Source organism: Octodon degus, unplaced genomic scaffold (assembly GCF_000260255.1).
Source record: "Octodon degus isolate 3935 unplaced genomic scaffold, OctDeg1.0 scaffold00089, whole genome shotgun sequence".
Taxonomy (NCBI): Eukaryota; Metazoa; Chordata; class Mammalia; order Rodentia; family Octodontidae; genus Octodon; species Octodon degus.
The window spans coordinates 8189798-8204159 of NW_004524665.1; the positions used below are offsets into that span (position 1 = coordinate 8189798).

Consider the following 14362-nt stretch of genomic DNA (forward strand, 5'->3'; position numbering starts at 1 on the left):
CGCGGGGCGCCCGGGCCCGGTTCTGCGGCGCCCCTGCGGGTCCCGCCTCGTCACCCCGGCGGCCTCGGGCCCCCCGGGGCGCCTCGTTGCTCCTGCCGGGAGGGCTCCCTCAGCCGCGGGCAGAGCTGCGAGGGCCGCTTCCCCTCGCCCGCGACACACATCCTGCCGGAAGGGGTTGTTCGTGGGCTTTGTCTTCTGCTTGGTGCCGCGCTCACCGCGGCCCGGGCGCTCGGGAACACGCACAGATGCGCGCCTAAGTTGTAGGGCGCCTGGATGCTGTACAGCCGCGGTGCCACCCAGCCTGCTTGGACTTGGGCCTCCCGCCGAGGAGGGTGGCTTCCTCGGTCCCAGAGGCCGAAGCCTGTCTGTTAGTATATCTCAGCCAGTCGTGCCGGGGAAGGTACATAGAAGTTGCTCAACAGACACCACTGTTGAATAAAGGCTCCTGGCAACTCAGTGCTGGCGCCCGGGAGGCGAGGGAGGGCGCCCATTTCCATGGTGCAGGGAAGACGCGGGGACCTAGGTGCCGTCGGGACTTGGGAGTCAGTTGGGCTTGCAGGCTCCCTGGGTGCCTGCTCTCGCAGAGTGTTGGTTCTGACACTTTCTCGCTAAAATTTGTGTTCAGTATTGAGGATTGGAACACTGGGCCTTGCGGATGCGAGGAAAGTGATCTACTACTGAACTACACCCCGTGCCCTTTGTGAATTTTTTTTTTTTTTTTAGATGGTATTTCTGTGGTGCCCAGGCTGGCCTTAAGCTTGGCCAATCTCCTGCCTCAGCCTTCTGATTAGCTGGAGTTAGTGGCCTGTGCCATCATGTCTGAATTATTTTTCTTTTAAAGAGCTTAGGTGCCTTACCCTTCCACGGATTTTCCTGTGGTCAGTTCAGCTATCCTGGGGTAGCTTGTAATGTGTGCTCTTTTGGAATTGTGCCCCTGTTACAGATCCCGATTGTACTTAAAACACACATCCCCTGGAGCTTCATTGTGGCCTTCTCTCCCCAGGGTGTCCTGGATGGGGTTCCGAGAAGGGACTTGGTATGATGTGTCACCCGTGCCCTGGGAAGTGGGCAGGTGCCCTTGCTTCAGGGTGAGCAAGGGAGCGGCAGCCAGGATGTGAGCCTGGCCCGTTAAGGCTGAGGCTGCAAAAGCCTGTACTTCTGTCTTCTGTGTTAGTCCTGCCCCAGAAAATACAGTCTCCACAGAGGGAGGGAGGTCAGAGAGCGTCCTCCTCCGGTGGGTATGCAGGGCAGGCCCAGCCCAGCGTGGCTTCCCAGGAACCAGCATGGCCCGTGGAGCATGCTTTGTGGAGGAGCGGTGTGCAAGCAGGAGCTGGCTTGGGGGCCTGTGAGCAGCACGGCCCCCAGGCGGGAGCAGGTCTTGCTTGTTCTCCAGACTTTTCTGATCTGATACTGAAATTAATTTCTGACCTGATACAATAGTAGACTACTTGTCCCTTCCCTAATAAAGGTGTCAGAGCGATGGCTGCCCTGGAAAGCATTTTCAGGGAGTAGGTGGAGAAAGTCCTGTGGAGAGTCTTTTTTTGTTTTGGTGGAACCGGGGATTGAACTCAGGCCCTTGCGCTTGCCAGCGAAGCACTTAGTCCACTGAGCCATCTCCCCGGCCCCCTGTGAACAGTCTTTACTGTGCCTGAATATTGTGTCCATTCCTCTGTCTCAGTGTGTTAGCTGTACGTAACTAAGCTGCTGCCTCCATTAAACCGAGTTACCTCCTGTGACATTAGTGTCTGTCACTTACAGTTACCAGTTTAAGCTTCCCGTATCCTAAGAACATTCAGAGGGACTGAGCGAGCATGTTATGGCCCTGTTGAGTGCAGGATCCTCTCCAGCACCTAGCTCCACCTGTTTTCTCTCTCTCTCTCTCTCTCTCTCTCTCTCTCTCTCTCTCTCACACACACACACACAGAGTAGCACAGCTCTTAAATAGTTTTATTCCAGAGGAGGAGGTGTCTTTATAACCTGCTTCACAGGCAGGGCTTTTGAGCTGACCTGACACATCCTTGCGGGCGTGCCCGGCCTCGTGTGCTATCTGCCTGATATTTTCTGTTTCATCTTGTAGGGAATGCTGTTGCTGCTGATTGTATTGGTTGTTCCCAGCACATTTGGAAGGAACTGTGGTCTTGGAGAACCCATACCTTAGTTGGGTGTTAAGCGGCCCTTGTGCAGGCTGGCCTTAGCGGTCACTGTGGGTATAGGTTACCCAAGGGAAGGCCAGGCAGGGAGAGAATAGATGTGGTGGGATGCAGAACACACGCTATCCTAAGAAGTGAAGAGAAAGGGCCAGGGAGATGGCTCAGTGCAATAAGTGCTTCCCTGGCAAGCGCAAGGGCCTGAATTCAATCCCTGGTTCTGCCAAAAAACCCAGAAAAACAAACCAAAAACAAACCAAAACTAAGAAGTGAAGAGAAAGACCCTTCTGGAGCTTGCGGTGGACATGCCCAGGCTGAGTGGTGCTGTTCTTTCTGGAATCCTTTCCCTCAACTCTGACTCTTGTGAAGTGCCAGGAGGTCAGGTCCTTCCTTCCCTGCATTCTTAGGCTGACTTTGTGTCCCTGCAGCTGTAGAGCACCCCTGCCCCATGTGACTCTGGCCTCAGGCTCCTGCCCTCACATACTGTGGTTCCCCTGAACAGGACCTTCATTAGGTCTGTGCTTCCTGCACGCCTCCTTTGCTCTTGTGATAGCCTTTGGCTCCAGCTCAGGTGTGATGGGTCCTGGGAAGCCTTCCCCACTCCCCCGGAGCCCACCCTTCCAGAGGGCACACTGGGGCTCTGCAGGCCTCATGCCAGGCGCAGAGCCCTGCACTGAGACCAACCTCAGATGTTTGTTGGACAAGTGGGTGTTCAGAGTCCTGGGCGCAGGCCGAATCTGGCTGCCCCTGAGCACGTTCAGTGATGAGGCCATTGAAGCAGCCGCCCCCTGAGCTTGGTGGTGACTTCTGTCTTCCCAAGGTGATCAGAATGACTGGTTTCATGAAGGGACTCTACACGGATGCCGAGATGAAGTCCGATAATGTCAAGGTAGGCTGGCGCGGCTCCTCCTCAGTGGGCCCTTAATGAGTGGGGTGGCTTGGAGGGTGCATGTGCACCATTTATATGCTGAGAAGTGGTTGGGATGGGAGGCCAGTGCACTCAGGAGTGAGTGAGTACCCTTTCTCATTTCATTGCCTCATTTTGGGCTACATTGTGTCTGTATGTATCTGTTGAAAATCAGAATTTTAGTATTAGTATTCTAGGGGTTAATGCTAGCCCATGACCTGGACTAAGAATTTTAGGGCATTGCTTTTGTTGTAGTATAAAGATCAGTATTTCTAAATTTGACATACATCTAAAAATGGCTTTAAGTGGAAGTGTCCTGTGCCTGTTGATCACACCAAGGATGACGCCAGCTCCTGGAGGTTGTTAACATTGTGTTTTCAATGGAATCATTTCAGGACAAAGATGCAAAAATTAGCTTCCTGCAGAAGGCCATAGATGTGGTCGTGATGGTCTCGGGAGAGCCTCTGCTGGCCAAACCAGCGCGCATTGTGGCTGGGCATGAGCCCGAGAGAACAAACGAGCTGCTGCAGATGATGGGAAAGTGCTGCCTCAGCAAGGTACCCCCGCAGCGCCCTGGGTGGCACGTGGGGTGCTGGGGAAGGCGCTCTGCATTTGATGGGGTGTGAAGTGGGTTGTATATATATATTTTTGTTTTGTTTTGCTTTTTGTTTTTTGCAGAACCGGGGTTTGAACTCAGGCCCTTGCGCTTGCCAGGGAAGCGCTTATTCCACTGAGCCATCTCCCCCGCCTGGTTGTATATTTTTTATCCTCCCTTTTTGTATTTTGTTCAAATCCATATAACATAAAGTTAGCTGTCTTTTTTTTGTTTTGTTTTTTTTAAGTACTGGGAATTGAGCCTGGAGTGCTGTGCTGTTGAGGAACATTCCTAGCCCCTTTTGCTTTGAGATGGCTAAGTCACTTAAGTTGGTAAGGCTGGTCTAGAACTTGTGATCATCTTGTCCTGGCCTCCCCAGTAGCTGGAGTTAAAGGCACAAACCACCACACCTGGCAAGAGTTAGCATCTTAGCCATATTTTTCCATGTATTTAGTTCAGGGTCTATAGGGTCGTACTACGTAGATTAGACTTGTAGTGATCTTCCTGTTTTCAGCCTCCCAAGTGCTGGGATTATAGGTGTGTGCCACCAGGCCCAGTCTCCATCACTGTCGTAGTGCTCCCCGGGGACAAGGCTGGCACAGCATGCTATGCCGGGAATCGAACCCTGGCCACTGCGCACTGCCTAAGCAGGCGCTTTAGTTCGCTGAGCTATCTGGCCGGCCCAGCATCTTAGATATTTTAAAGTGTGCAGTTTAGTGATAGTGAATACATTAGTGACGTTACGCAGCCTCACGGCCGAAGCTTTTTATCTTGCCAAACAGATGCTGTGTCTCTTACATAGTAGCTCCTTTTCCTTTCTGCCTCATGGTTTTCCTCTGTCACCATGAGTGTGACTACTCTTGAGGCCTCATACAGGCTGCGGGGTGTCCTTTCCTGAGCGCTTAATTCCGCAGAGCCTGCCTGTGTGATGGAGAGGCTGGACTTTCCTCCTCCTTTGGGGGTAAACAACATTTTATTCCTAGAACAGGTCGCATTGTGCTTGCCCATTCATCTGTCTGGACAGTGGGGTCACGTCCACACTTCAGCTACTCTGTACGTGTGTGGAAATGTCTTTAAGAGCGGTTTCAGGCTGGCCTAATAGCTCTGCAGACTAAAGCGCCTGCTTAGGCAGAGTGCAGTGGCCGGGGTTCCATCCCCAGGGAGCCAAGCCATGCCCCCAGGGTGCAGTGAGATGATTGAGACTGGGCGTGGTGGCACGCTCCTCCTAGCACTTGGGAGGCTGAAAACAGGAGGATCCTACGAGCCTGATCTACGTAGGGAGACCCTGTAACCCTGTATTCCTATACTAAATGCAGAAAAAACCCCCCAAAAGTTTCAGTTTTGGGGGGCTTAAACTCAGAATAATTACTAGGTCATATGTACATGGCTCTTTTGCTTTCTGTTCTCTTTAGCAGCTGCCCTAATGGGTGTGAGGTGATTAGCCTCTGTTTTAAGGCCTTCCGGCTGGAAGGAGAGGGTTTGTAGAGTGGCATGGGTCAGCTTCCTGCCCTTGACTCCCACCCCACACACCTTACCCTGGCTGTGCAGCTAGAACTGAGCCAGGGCTCACTGGCTTGGATGGCCTCTGCTGCTGCCGCCTGGTCATTAGAATGATCATCAGGTGGCGCTGTGCCCATCTGTGGAAGTAACATTTTCCTTCAGTGTTTTATTCTTGGAATTTCACTGTTAGTGTTCAATGATCTGTCTGTGAACGCTGATGTTCATCTTTGCTTCATGTGCAAATCTCATTTCTGCTTTGCATCTGGTTTCTGAACATTTGGATGCCAAGCTCTCCAGTGATGACGCGGTGAAGAAGGTTTTAGCCGGGGAGAAGGGAGACGCGAGAGGAAGGGCCGTGCGGACCTCGAAGTCTCACGAGCTAGACAACAAGAATGCCAGGGAAGAGGAGTCCAGAATGCAAAAAGACAAAGAGGTGACGTGCGTGTCGTGCACCTTGGAAAGTGAGATCGGGAGGCTCTCTGCACAGGAGGAGAGACACTAACAAATTGTATGTTTCTATTTTTAGGAGAGAAGGCACTCTGAAGTAAAAGAGAGGAGTACAAGTAGAGAGGAAAAACAGAAAGAAGAACCGAAGGAGGAGAGCAGACCCCGGGAGAGAGAGAGAGACAAGTTGAAGGCGAAGGAGAATGACAGAGAGCGGCACAAGGAGCCCTGGAGGGACAAGCACAGAGAAGGGGAGCGAGACAAAGCCAGAGCCCGCGCCCGGCCTGAGAAGGAGCGGGACAGAGACAGAGGCCCCAGGGACCGGGAGGCCGAGCGGGAGAGGAGGAACGAGGGCGGCCGAGAGAGGGACAGGGACCGGGAGCAGGACCGCGACAAGGCGAGGGACCGTGAGCGCCAGCGGGCCAGGGACCCTGACAGGGACAAGAGCCGGGAGCTGGATCGGCCGGGGAGAAAGGTGTGTCTCACGCAGCTCACCGTTCGCAGCTCTGACATGATTTCTGGCTCTTTTGATGGTGTGACCAGGAAATTGGTTTACTTCGATGTCAATGTAAAGTTATCCAATTTTGGATTCCCAGTAGTAACCCAAAGAAATGCCAGATACTTTTTTTTTTTTTGATGCCGATTTAAATATTTTTATTGAAGACATTGGCTTTTCACTTTAGTACAGTGTTTAAAGTGCCGTGCTATGTTTCCCTGTGTACATGTTCTGTTATTTAGCTTGCTTTTATTTTTATTTCAGTTTTTTAGTTAATTTTTTTTTTTGTCGTTCATTCATAGCAGTTTCTTGTTTAGCCAGCTTTTGTGACAGAGTCTCACTGTGTAGTGCAGGCTGGCCTTGAACTCAGCGATTCTCCTGCCTCGGTCTCTCTAGAGTGGCATTATAGGTGGATGCCTCCCAGGCCGACTCATCAGGGTGTACTCTAAGCTTTCAGCTAGTCTCTACATTATATCCATTAGTGGGGAAGCTGGGTTTGTGACTTGTCTGTTCACTGTTAAATCCCTGTAGAGTTTGGGCACATAGTAGGTCTGCAGTAAAAATTCGGGGAAGGAAGGAATTAAGGGTTAATACAAGGATGATAAAAGTTTTCAGGTTATGAAGCATTACATGGACCCAATCAATTGATAGTGGTCTGTGAGGCCTCTGTGGGGAGTTCTGATCTGATTTGGAGGAGAAAGCCAGGAAGTGTCAGCAGGTGCTTGTTCTTACAGTTTTTGGTTTAGAATGTGATGACTCCCTGCTGAGTGTGTGGGCAGTGGGAGGGGGAGTAACATTTTCTAGAGTGTCCTCTGCCCAGATGTGTGTGTGGGTTTCCGGGACCTGGAGTCACCTCTCCCTGGGTGCTGTGAGCTCATCCACAGGCAGTGTGTTGCCTTATCTTGTGAGCGGCAGGGCCTCGCTGAGTTCCTTAAGGATTAGAGCTATTCCCAAAGGCTTCTAGGTCCTGGCACACAAGTGACACAAGGCCTCAGCGTGCTGTAATTCTTACTTAATACAATCTCAGGTAACATTAGGGTTGGCTAGGAAATCCTTTTGGCTTAGAACTGTATGCTTGAAATGTTCAGATTGCTTCAGTACCCATCCTACACACCAGAACCGGTTTTCCAGATGGCCTTCTTGTGGGACCTGGATTTGTTTGCAGCCACTGGCTGGGGGGAAGCAGAAGTCTGGACAGTTCCAGATGTTCCCACCCCAGTGACATGGTCAGGCAGTGAGGGCGTGGCCTGGGAGATCCCGCTCTCTCCTTCTGGAGCAGTGGTCTTGGGCTGCAGCCCTGTGTCTCAGAGCGTGGCTGTTCTGGAGAGGTGCGGGCTCTGCAGCACCCCTTGTCCACAGCCTGTGACCTGGCCTTTCTGAGGAAGTTTGTAGAAGCCCATTTTGGGAAAGTGGGACCTGTCCAAACGACTGCTGAGGTTTGTGAGGGGTTGAGTTTAGTGTCCCGGGAGCTTTGTTGCTCATTAAGGTGGCATTGCGCTCCTGCTTGTACCTCCTGGAGGAACGTACTATGCTCCTTGCCCTGAAGACCTGGGTTCCCTTTTAGTGAGTCTGGCAACCACACATGGTCCTGCTCTTCCCTCAGCGTAGCTGCCTGACGCTTGCTCTTTGGGGGGCTCTAGCACATTCTACTGTACTCAACACAGAAGTAGCCCTCAAGTGGAGCAGCCTGTTGGAGTCCACAGACCAGGCACCCCGTTTTGGTTCCCTGAAGTCCTGGCATGGTGACCAGTTGTCTGAACAGAGGAAGAGGACTACAGAGAGAAGTGTGTGCAGGCTGGCGCCTGGGAATGTATAGAGCCAGTTGTGGACAGTGGTTTGGTTTATTAGAATTTGAGGCTGGGACTGAGTGAGTTCACTCAGATTTCCCGTGGAGTCTGTCCAAGGGACTCTTCAGTTGAGTGTCAGGGAATCTTCCTCAGTGCTGTGGGCCTGAAAGATGTGGACAGGTCTCTGTCAGAAGTGATGGAGTGGCATGAGCTGCTGCGAGGCACCTCCCAGGACTCTAGCTCCCAGACTTCCGTGGATTTAGATCTGGGTCCTGATCCTACTCTGCACACTTGCTCCACCCTTGGCAGAGTGCTGCCTCCTCCTTGGGTCTCTCCTTTTGGAAGAGAGCGGGTCAGGTGCTCCTGGTTGCCTCGGGCTTCGGTGAGAAGGATGAGTGGAAGGGTTGGAGACGTGGGAGGTGGGTTGCAGTGTGCTGTGGGGTCCCTAGGGGAGCAGCTGAGTGCACGTGGCAGATGCTGGGTGACACCTGGCTGGGTAATTACGGTGATGCAGTCTGACAGGCTTGTGGTAGCACATGAGGACTGTCAGGCCTGCTGTCTGGCCCTTTCCACCCAGATGTGTTTTCCGAACTGATTTAAGGTGAAGATTACTATTTACGGTGTTCATGTGGTAGTTTCCTGACTAAAGTCCGCAGACTGCTTCAGTCAGGAGAAAGATCCAGGTCTCAGAAGGAAGAGCACCTGCCCGTGGGCACTGGACATTCGTGTTACTCCTTCCTGGGTTCCTGGCCCTGCATTGCACTGGGATGTGCTTTCTAAGGATTCTTCTTGACATGGGATCATAGGGATCGTAGGGTCATATCCCTTGTGTTTTGCAGAGAGGCAGCAGCATTTGATGTCCTGCAGGGACGGGACAGTGACTTCTTGCTGTTCATGTGGAAGTCCAAGTGGACTAAGGGAGCTGATCAGTGTTAGGGGCCAGGTCTTGGTGTCCTTTTAGATGTTAGATGTTTTTAGATGGTATGGATTTAGATAATTCTAAGTTCATTTTTTTTTTTTTTTTTTGTAGCCAGCAGGTTCAGGGGAGATGTCGAAGAAGCTGTTAGATGGACCTGTCAAAGACTCCAAAGTGGAAGCAGAGGTAAACATGGCAGGCACAGTTTTGAGAGATGTCCACTCACAGTTGAGTTGTTGGCAGCACATGCTCTGTCCTCTCCTTGTCCAGTGAGCTGGGAGGAGAGCATGGTTTGGGCTCCCACAGAACAGCACCCCTTATCTTGTAAAAGTGGGACGTAAGTGGTTTTCCACCTGACGAGACAGATGGGCTGGTTTCTTTGAGTAACCCAGTGTGCGGGACACAAAGGGACAGGTGGTCACTGGTGCGGAGCTGGAGTCCCCAGGCTAACAGTCTGAGGGGCCTGGTGGGACCCCATCTGGGTCCTTCCCTCTGGTGTATTTCTGGTAGCCGAGGTGCTGTTGTGGCCTGTCATGGCTGTCTGACTGTCCTGGCCATCACATTCAGCCACCAGGCAAGAGCCCTCTGGAAGGTGAGGTGGCCTCAGGGCGGGGGAGCTGGAGCAGCTGAGGTCGGCTGGGAAGCCCCAGGCCGCTCCTCATGGGACAGGGAGGCCAGCTCTGTGCTTTCCTTGGGTCTGCACTCTGCTGGCACAGCCGGTGAGTTTTCTTTCCCAGTGTTTACAAACACCGACCAACGGCTCAGTCAGTGGCGGACTGCACGTAAAGACGTGGTCCTATGAGATCTTCTGGTAGCCATCTTCGTTTGCATAGGGACACTTTGTTTGCAGATGTCTGGCTGTCTTGGTTTGTGTCGGTTTACCCTGTGATGGTCACACAGGAAACTGCCAATAACCCAACACAGCTCCCAGGCCGCATCCCGTTGTTGGGCAGCATGTGTGGCTGTGATAGCCGTGAAGTTAGGTACTCAGATGCACATCCAGGGGACGTGTCCTCCACGTGCACAGGTTGCTGCCTTGCTGCAGCTGTGCAGAGCTCTGCATTCGGGGTGTAGGGGTTCCACCTTCTCCCAGCCCGCACTCACAGGCCCCAAGTGCTAGCTTGCGCCGTGCTTCATTGCTGTGAGTTCGCCTTAAAGCCTGTGGATGCTGCTGCTGTTTTCAGTACGTGTTCTTCCTTAAACAGAGCTTGAAAAAAATATTTGTTAATGATTTTACTGTGTAAGACACCCATTAATTCTTTTTTGTTTTCTTTAAGGTGGAGGTTTCCAACAGAGCATCCAGGTCATTGGCCTCAAAAACTTCAAAACAGCAATCTACAAATTCAGTGGAAGGTATGCAGAGCTGTGCGAGACCTGCTGTCAGTTTCTTCACTGTGCTCACCAGAGCTAGGAGCAGAGCTGCTGAGGCTGGAAGGCAGCCCCTCTGCCTTTCTGGGAATGAACAGACTGTGTCCAGATGATGAGGGTCTTATGTGTGTGCAGGGTCACGTCCCCAGGAGCAGGTAGCCTCCCTTAGCTGGAGATTGGTGTTGGGATCTTCAGGGTGTGAGCGAATTTTTGTTTTCTAGAAATGCTTGTTGGTCATGCAGGTATCAGGGAGCCTTCCTTTGGCATCAGTAGATAAAAATTCATTCTGGTGCTGGCTGGAGCCAGAGCATAGAGGCTGATGATGGCTCTCTTTACCAGTGGTACACATTAGCATCGGGGCCCTGGAAAGCGAAGCTTGCAGGCCTGGTTGGGTTAGTGCGAGGGTGGGAAGAGCCGGGTGATAGCCGGGGCGCCGCTGCAGCCCTAGTGCTGGAGGCCTCTGTAGCCGGTCCCGGACGTTATGTTTCCTTACTGCACACATGAAAAGTGGTGGTTTCTGAGAAATGGCTGTTCTCCGGAGGCATGTGAGCCGCACAAGTGCAGCGTGCACATGTAGTTGGTGTTTGTCAGCAGCAGCGAAGCCCGTGTGGTGGGTCCTGCCCTTCCTGACAGTATGCAGGGTGTGAGCGCAGCTTCCTGCTTCAGCCTCATCTGCTTCCCATGCTGCCAGTGACGTGGTGGCCATAGGGATCATTGCCAGCCCTGGCTGTGGGTGTTGTGCACTCCCGCTCTCCCGCTTTGCCCTCCTGCTTTCCCTTCCCAGGTTCTGATGGCATGCTAGGTTTATAGTGAAAACCAGGAAACTAAATTAATAGTAAACTGTGCTTTGCCTGGGTTCGGTGGCTTGACTGAGGTCTGCCCCTTGCCTGTCCTCATGGCTTCCTCTGGGGCCGAGTGTCTGCTGTTCCGTCTGCTTGTGCCCCTTGCGGCCTCTGTGCCTTTGCTCTGAGAGAGTGTTCTCGCCTGTCCTTTTAGTTTGTCTCCACCAGCCCTGCTTGGCTTGGTCTCTGCCTTGCTCGAGGTGCTCGAAGCTTTAGTAGTTTGTCTAGAGATTTGAGACATGAGGGGCTGTGCTTTCCCATGCGTTTTGCTTCTTTACCTTTTCCATGAGTCTTACTTTGATTCAGGTGTATGGTGAGGCTCTGGGTTGGCTTCCTCCCTGTCCCTCACCAGCTCTTCAGTGTCCTCCTGACATGCTGTGTCAGCCCGGTAGTGCCGGCTGCAGTCAGCAGCTGTGGTTGCTTCACTTCCACTGTCTTCTGTTCTTCTCTGAGTTTCCCGTCAGAGTTCTTCCCATGAAAGGTGTAAGCTGTTTTTCATTTGCTTGCTTCCACATGCATCTTTGTCTAGGAGTTTTTTTTTTTATTTGGTGGAACCGGGGATTGAACTCAGGCCTTTGTGCTTGCCAGGGAAGCGCTCATTCCACTGAGCCATCTCCCCTTCTACATGCATCTTAACCATCATGTCATCACTGAGAAAATCCTTCCTCCTTCAACATAAGCCAGTTCATGTCTCAGGATTGCACTGATTTATGTTAAACTTAGGCTTTGGTAGTTGGAGGAGACCAGATCCCTCAATTCCGAGTTGGCAGGGCGTCTCCCGCCTTGCTGGGATGTACATGTGCAGGCGCTGTCTTGAAGCTCATTTTGCTTTTAGTTTTTGGGGAATGCTGTGCCTTTTCTTCACTGTTTTGTTTTCTTTTGCACTGGGACTCGAATGCAAGACCTTGTGCTTGCCGGGCAGGTGCTGTGCATTGAGCTCTATCCCTGCCCTCCCCCAGATTTTAATGATACTTGTTAGTCCTGTTGATTTTTGTAGCTGTATCTTTTTTCTTTTTCTTTTTTGGTACTGGGGATCATCTTAGGACCTTGTGCTTGCCAAGGCGTTTATGCCGCTGAACTGTCTCTTAGGAGATTGTGCGGAGGTTCTAGCAGGGGAGCACAGCCCCTTGCATCCCTGAGGATGGTCCTTCTCTACCAGGGTCGTCCTCTTCAGCTGAGCGCACAGCTTCAGGAGGGATGCATGTGGAGCCTTGCGGGAGGATGGGGACACCCGCCTAGCCAGCTGGTCAGCCGGCTGTCACTGAGGTGAAGGGCTGCAACAGCCAGGGTGCTCTCACACCCCGTAACTGTGTCTGAGCGACAGCCTGGCCAGTGAGTCCTTGCCCAGGATTTCCTAGGGTGACCCTTTGGGTTTTCTAAGCAGATGGCTGTGTCCTCTGTGTTTCTGACCATTCAGGATGCTTGCCTCTGTGGTTGTTGGTGAGCCTCTGCTGTCAGGTTCTTTGTGTGATTTCTTTGCTTCTTTACAGTGCTGGGCACGGCACCCAGGCCTTACAGTGCTAAGCAAGGGCATTACCGCTGAGCTAGGCCACAGCCCTCGTGTGACCTCTGAGGCATTTCATTAACAGAGACTTGAAGGCTTCAAGACCCTAAGCACAGAGCTGCCAACAGCTTGGTCAGGCACTGGCCCTTTTGGCTCGCTCCACCTGTTCGTCCCCCTGGGCCTGAGTGGCCGTGCATGTGGGCAACACCAAGACCCAGAGCTGCATGAGACACCAGACCTTTGTCTGCCCACGAGATGCACCTGGCATCTCGCTCCTCTGGCTGCAGAGTGGGAGTGCTATGTCATGAGGTGTGCATTGACCCTTAGGTCCCTGGAGTACCCAAAACATTCAGCGTAAGCAGGTGATAATTTTTGCAGGATTGGTAGCTTTTGAGTTAGTTCACTTTAATCTCAGGGTTTGAGAATTTGCAGTGTAGCAGATCAGGTTTAATGTTTTTGTTGTGCAATTTCATGTCTGAGAAGGGACTGTAGAACTAGTGAAAACTGTCTTTTCCCCTGAAAAAAAGCATAACTCTTCTTAAAGCGAACTAAAGCTGGCAAGGAACTGTTCTCGAAGCTGCTTAGTGAGCCTAAGCTACGAACACAAGTGAAGATGTGTGAGTGGAGACCCTTTGCTGCCTGACATGTGCTTCTGAATGATCCCGAGCCTGGCGTCCTGTGGGAGTTCCGAAGGTCTTGCCCTGCAGGGTGTGGCCTGGGCTCCAGAGCACCATGCTCTGGGCAGACTGGAGAGGGGCAGGAAGACTGCGGGCCTTGCTGGGTGGAGCTAGAGGCCGCCTGTGCCTGACACTGCCCTTCGGAGTCACTGTGCTTATTCTGCAGGGACTTGTGATGGCACAGGGAAGCTAGAGCCACGCATTCGGGTTGATCATCAATGGGTCTGGAAAGAAAATGAGACCAAGGGAAGCAGGCACAGGGGAGGCAGCAGGAGGGCTTTACTGAGTTAGGACATGTGCACCAGAGGCTGATGGGAGACGAGACCCTGTGGGTGTCTGGGACCCCCAAGCAGAGGCCTGAGCTGGCAGGCTGGCCTCTGGGTGTGACAGGAAGCCCAGCATTGCCACTAGTTCTGTAGGAAGTGTGAGCAGAAGGCAGGGTCGGGGAAGGAGGAGAGAGACATGATCCGACCTGGCTTTGAAAGACCTGGACAGTGCCTTTGAAACCAAGGGCAGTGAGGCACTCATGGAGTCCAAAAGAGATGGCAGTAGCTTGGATTGAGTGCTCCCAGTGAGAGCAGTTAGGGTTCTGGGGGTCTCGCGGTGGGGTGACAGCTGTGCTGATGGGTTGAGTGCCATTTGCTGGGAAAAGAGCCAGAAAGATGCATTTCAGGGATCTGGGAGACACTGGTTGAAGTGGAAATTTAGGGGACAGTGCAGAACTCTGGGACATATCAAGCCTGAGATGTTTGTGACACACCCCAGTGGGGTGTAGTAGGGTGGGCGGGACAGCGAGACCTGAAGTCAGGGAGAGCCACAGAAACCACAGGAGGAGCATAGCAGATGTTCTCAGCTGCGACCTCTGAGAGCTGCTGCTCCAGTTGTGCCTATGTGTGAGAAGGGCACGTGTGAGTGAAGTGGGGGTGCATTGAGCCCCAAGGCAAGCGTGGAAAGGGGGTGTGCCAGGCCAGGGTGTGTGCGTGGAGTGGGGTGTGCTGGGCCAGGGTGTGTGCATGGACTGGGGTGGGCTGGGCCAGGGTGTGTGCACGGACTGGGGTGTGCCGGGCCAGGGTGTGTGCATGGGGTGGGGTGTGATGGGCCAGGGTGTGTGCATGGACTGGGGTGTGCTGGGCCAGGGTGTGTGCATGGAGTGGGGTGTGATGGGCCAGGGTGTGTGCA

The 14362-nt window shown here is 52.7% G+C and overlaps 1 protein-coding gene across 2 annotated transcripts in view; it reads left to right on the forward strand.

Moving 5' to 3' along the window:
• The first annotated feature begins 2842 nt into the window (after positions 1 to 2842).
• Traf3ip1 (TRAF3 interacting protein 1) overlaps positions 2843 to 14362 on the forward strand; it is a 36487-nt gene continuing 24967 nt past the window's right edge. Inside the window, exons 1-6 of one of the 2 annotated variants that reach the window (XM_023722273.1) lie at positions 2843 to 3036; positions 3450 to 3611; positions 5439 to 5582; positions 5676 to 6068; positions 8907 to 8978; positions 10070 to 10145. In XM_023722273.1, the coding sequence (XP_023578041.1) occupies positions 2911 to 3036; positions 3450 to 3611; positions 5439 to 5582; positions 5676 to 6068; positions 8907 to 8978; positions 10070 to 10145 (973 nt within the window). In that variant the 5' untranslated portion in view covers positions 2843 to 2910. The remainder of the gene's footprint in view (positions 3037 to 3449; positions 3612 to 5438; positions 5583 to 5675; positions 6069 to 8906; positions 8979 to 10069; positions 10146 to 14362) is intronic. The other variant, XM_004637428.2, reaches the window with a different exon arrangement.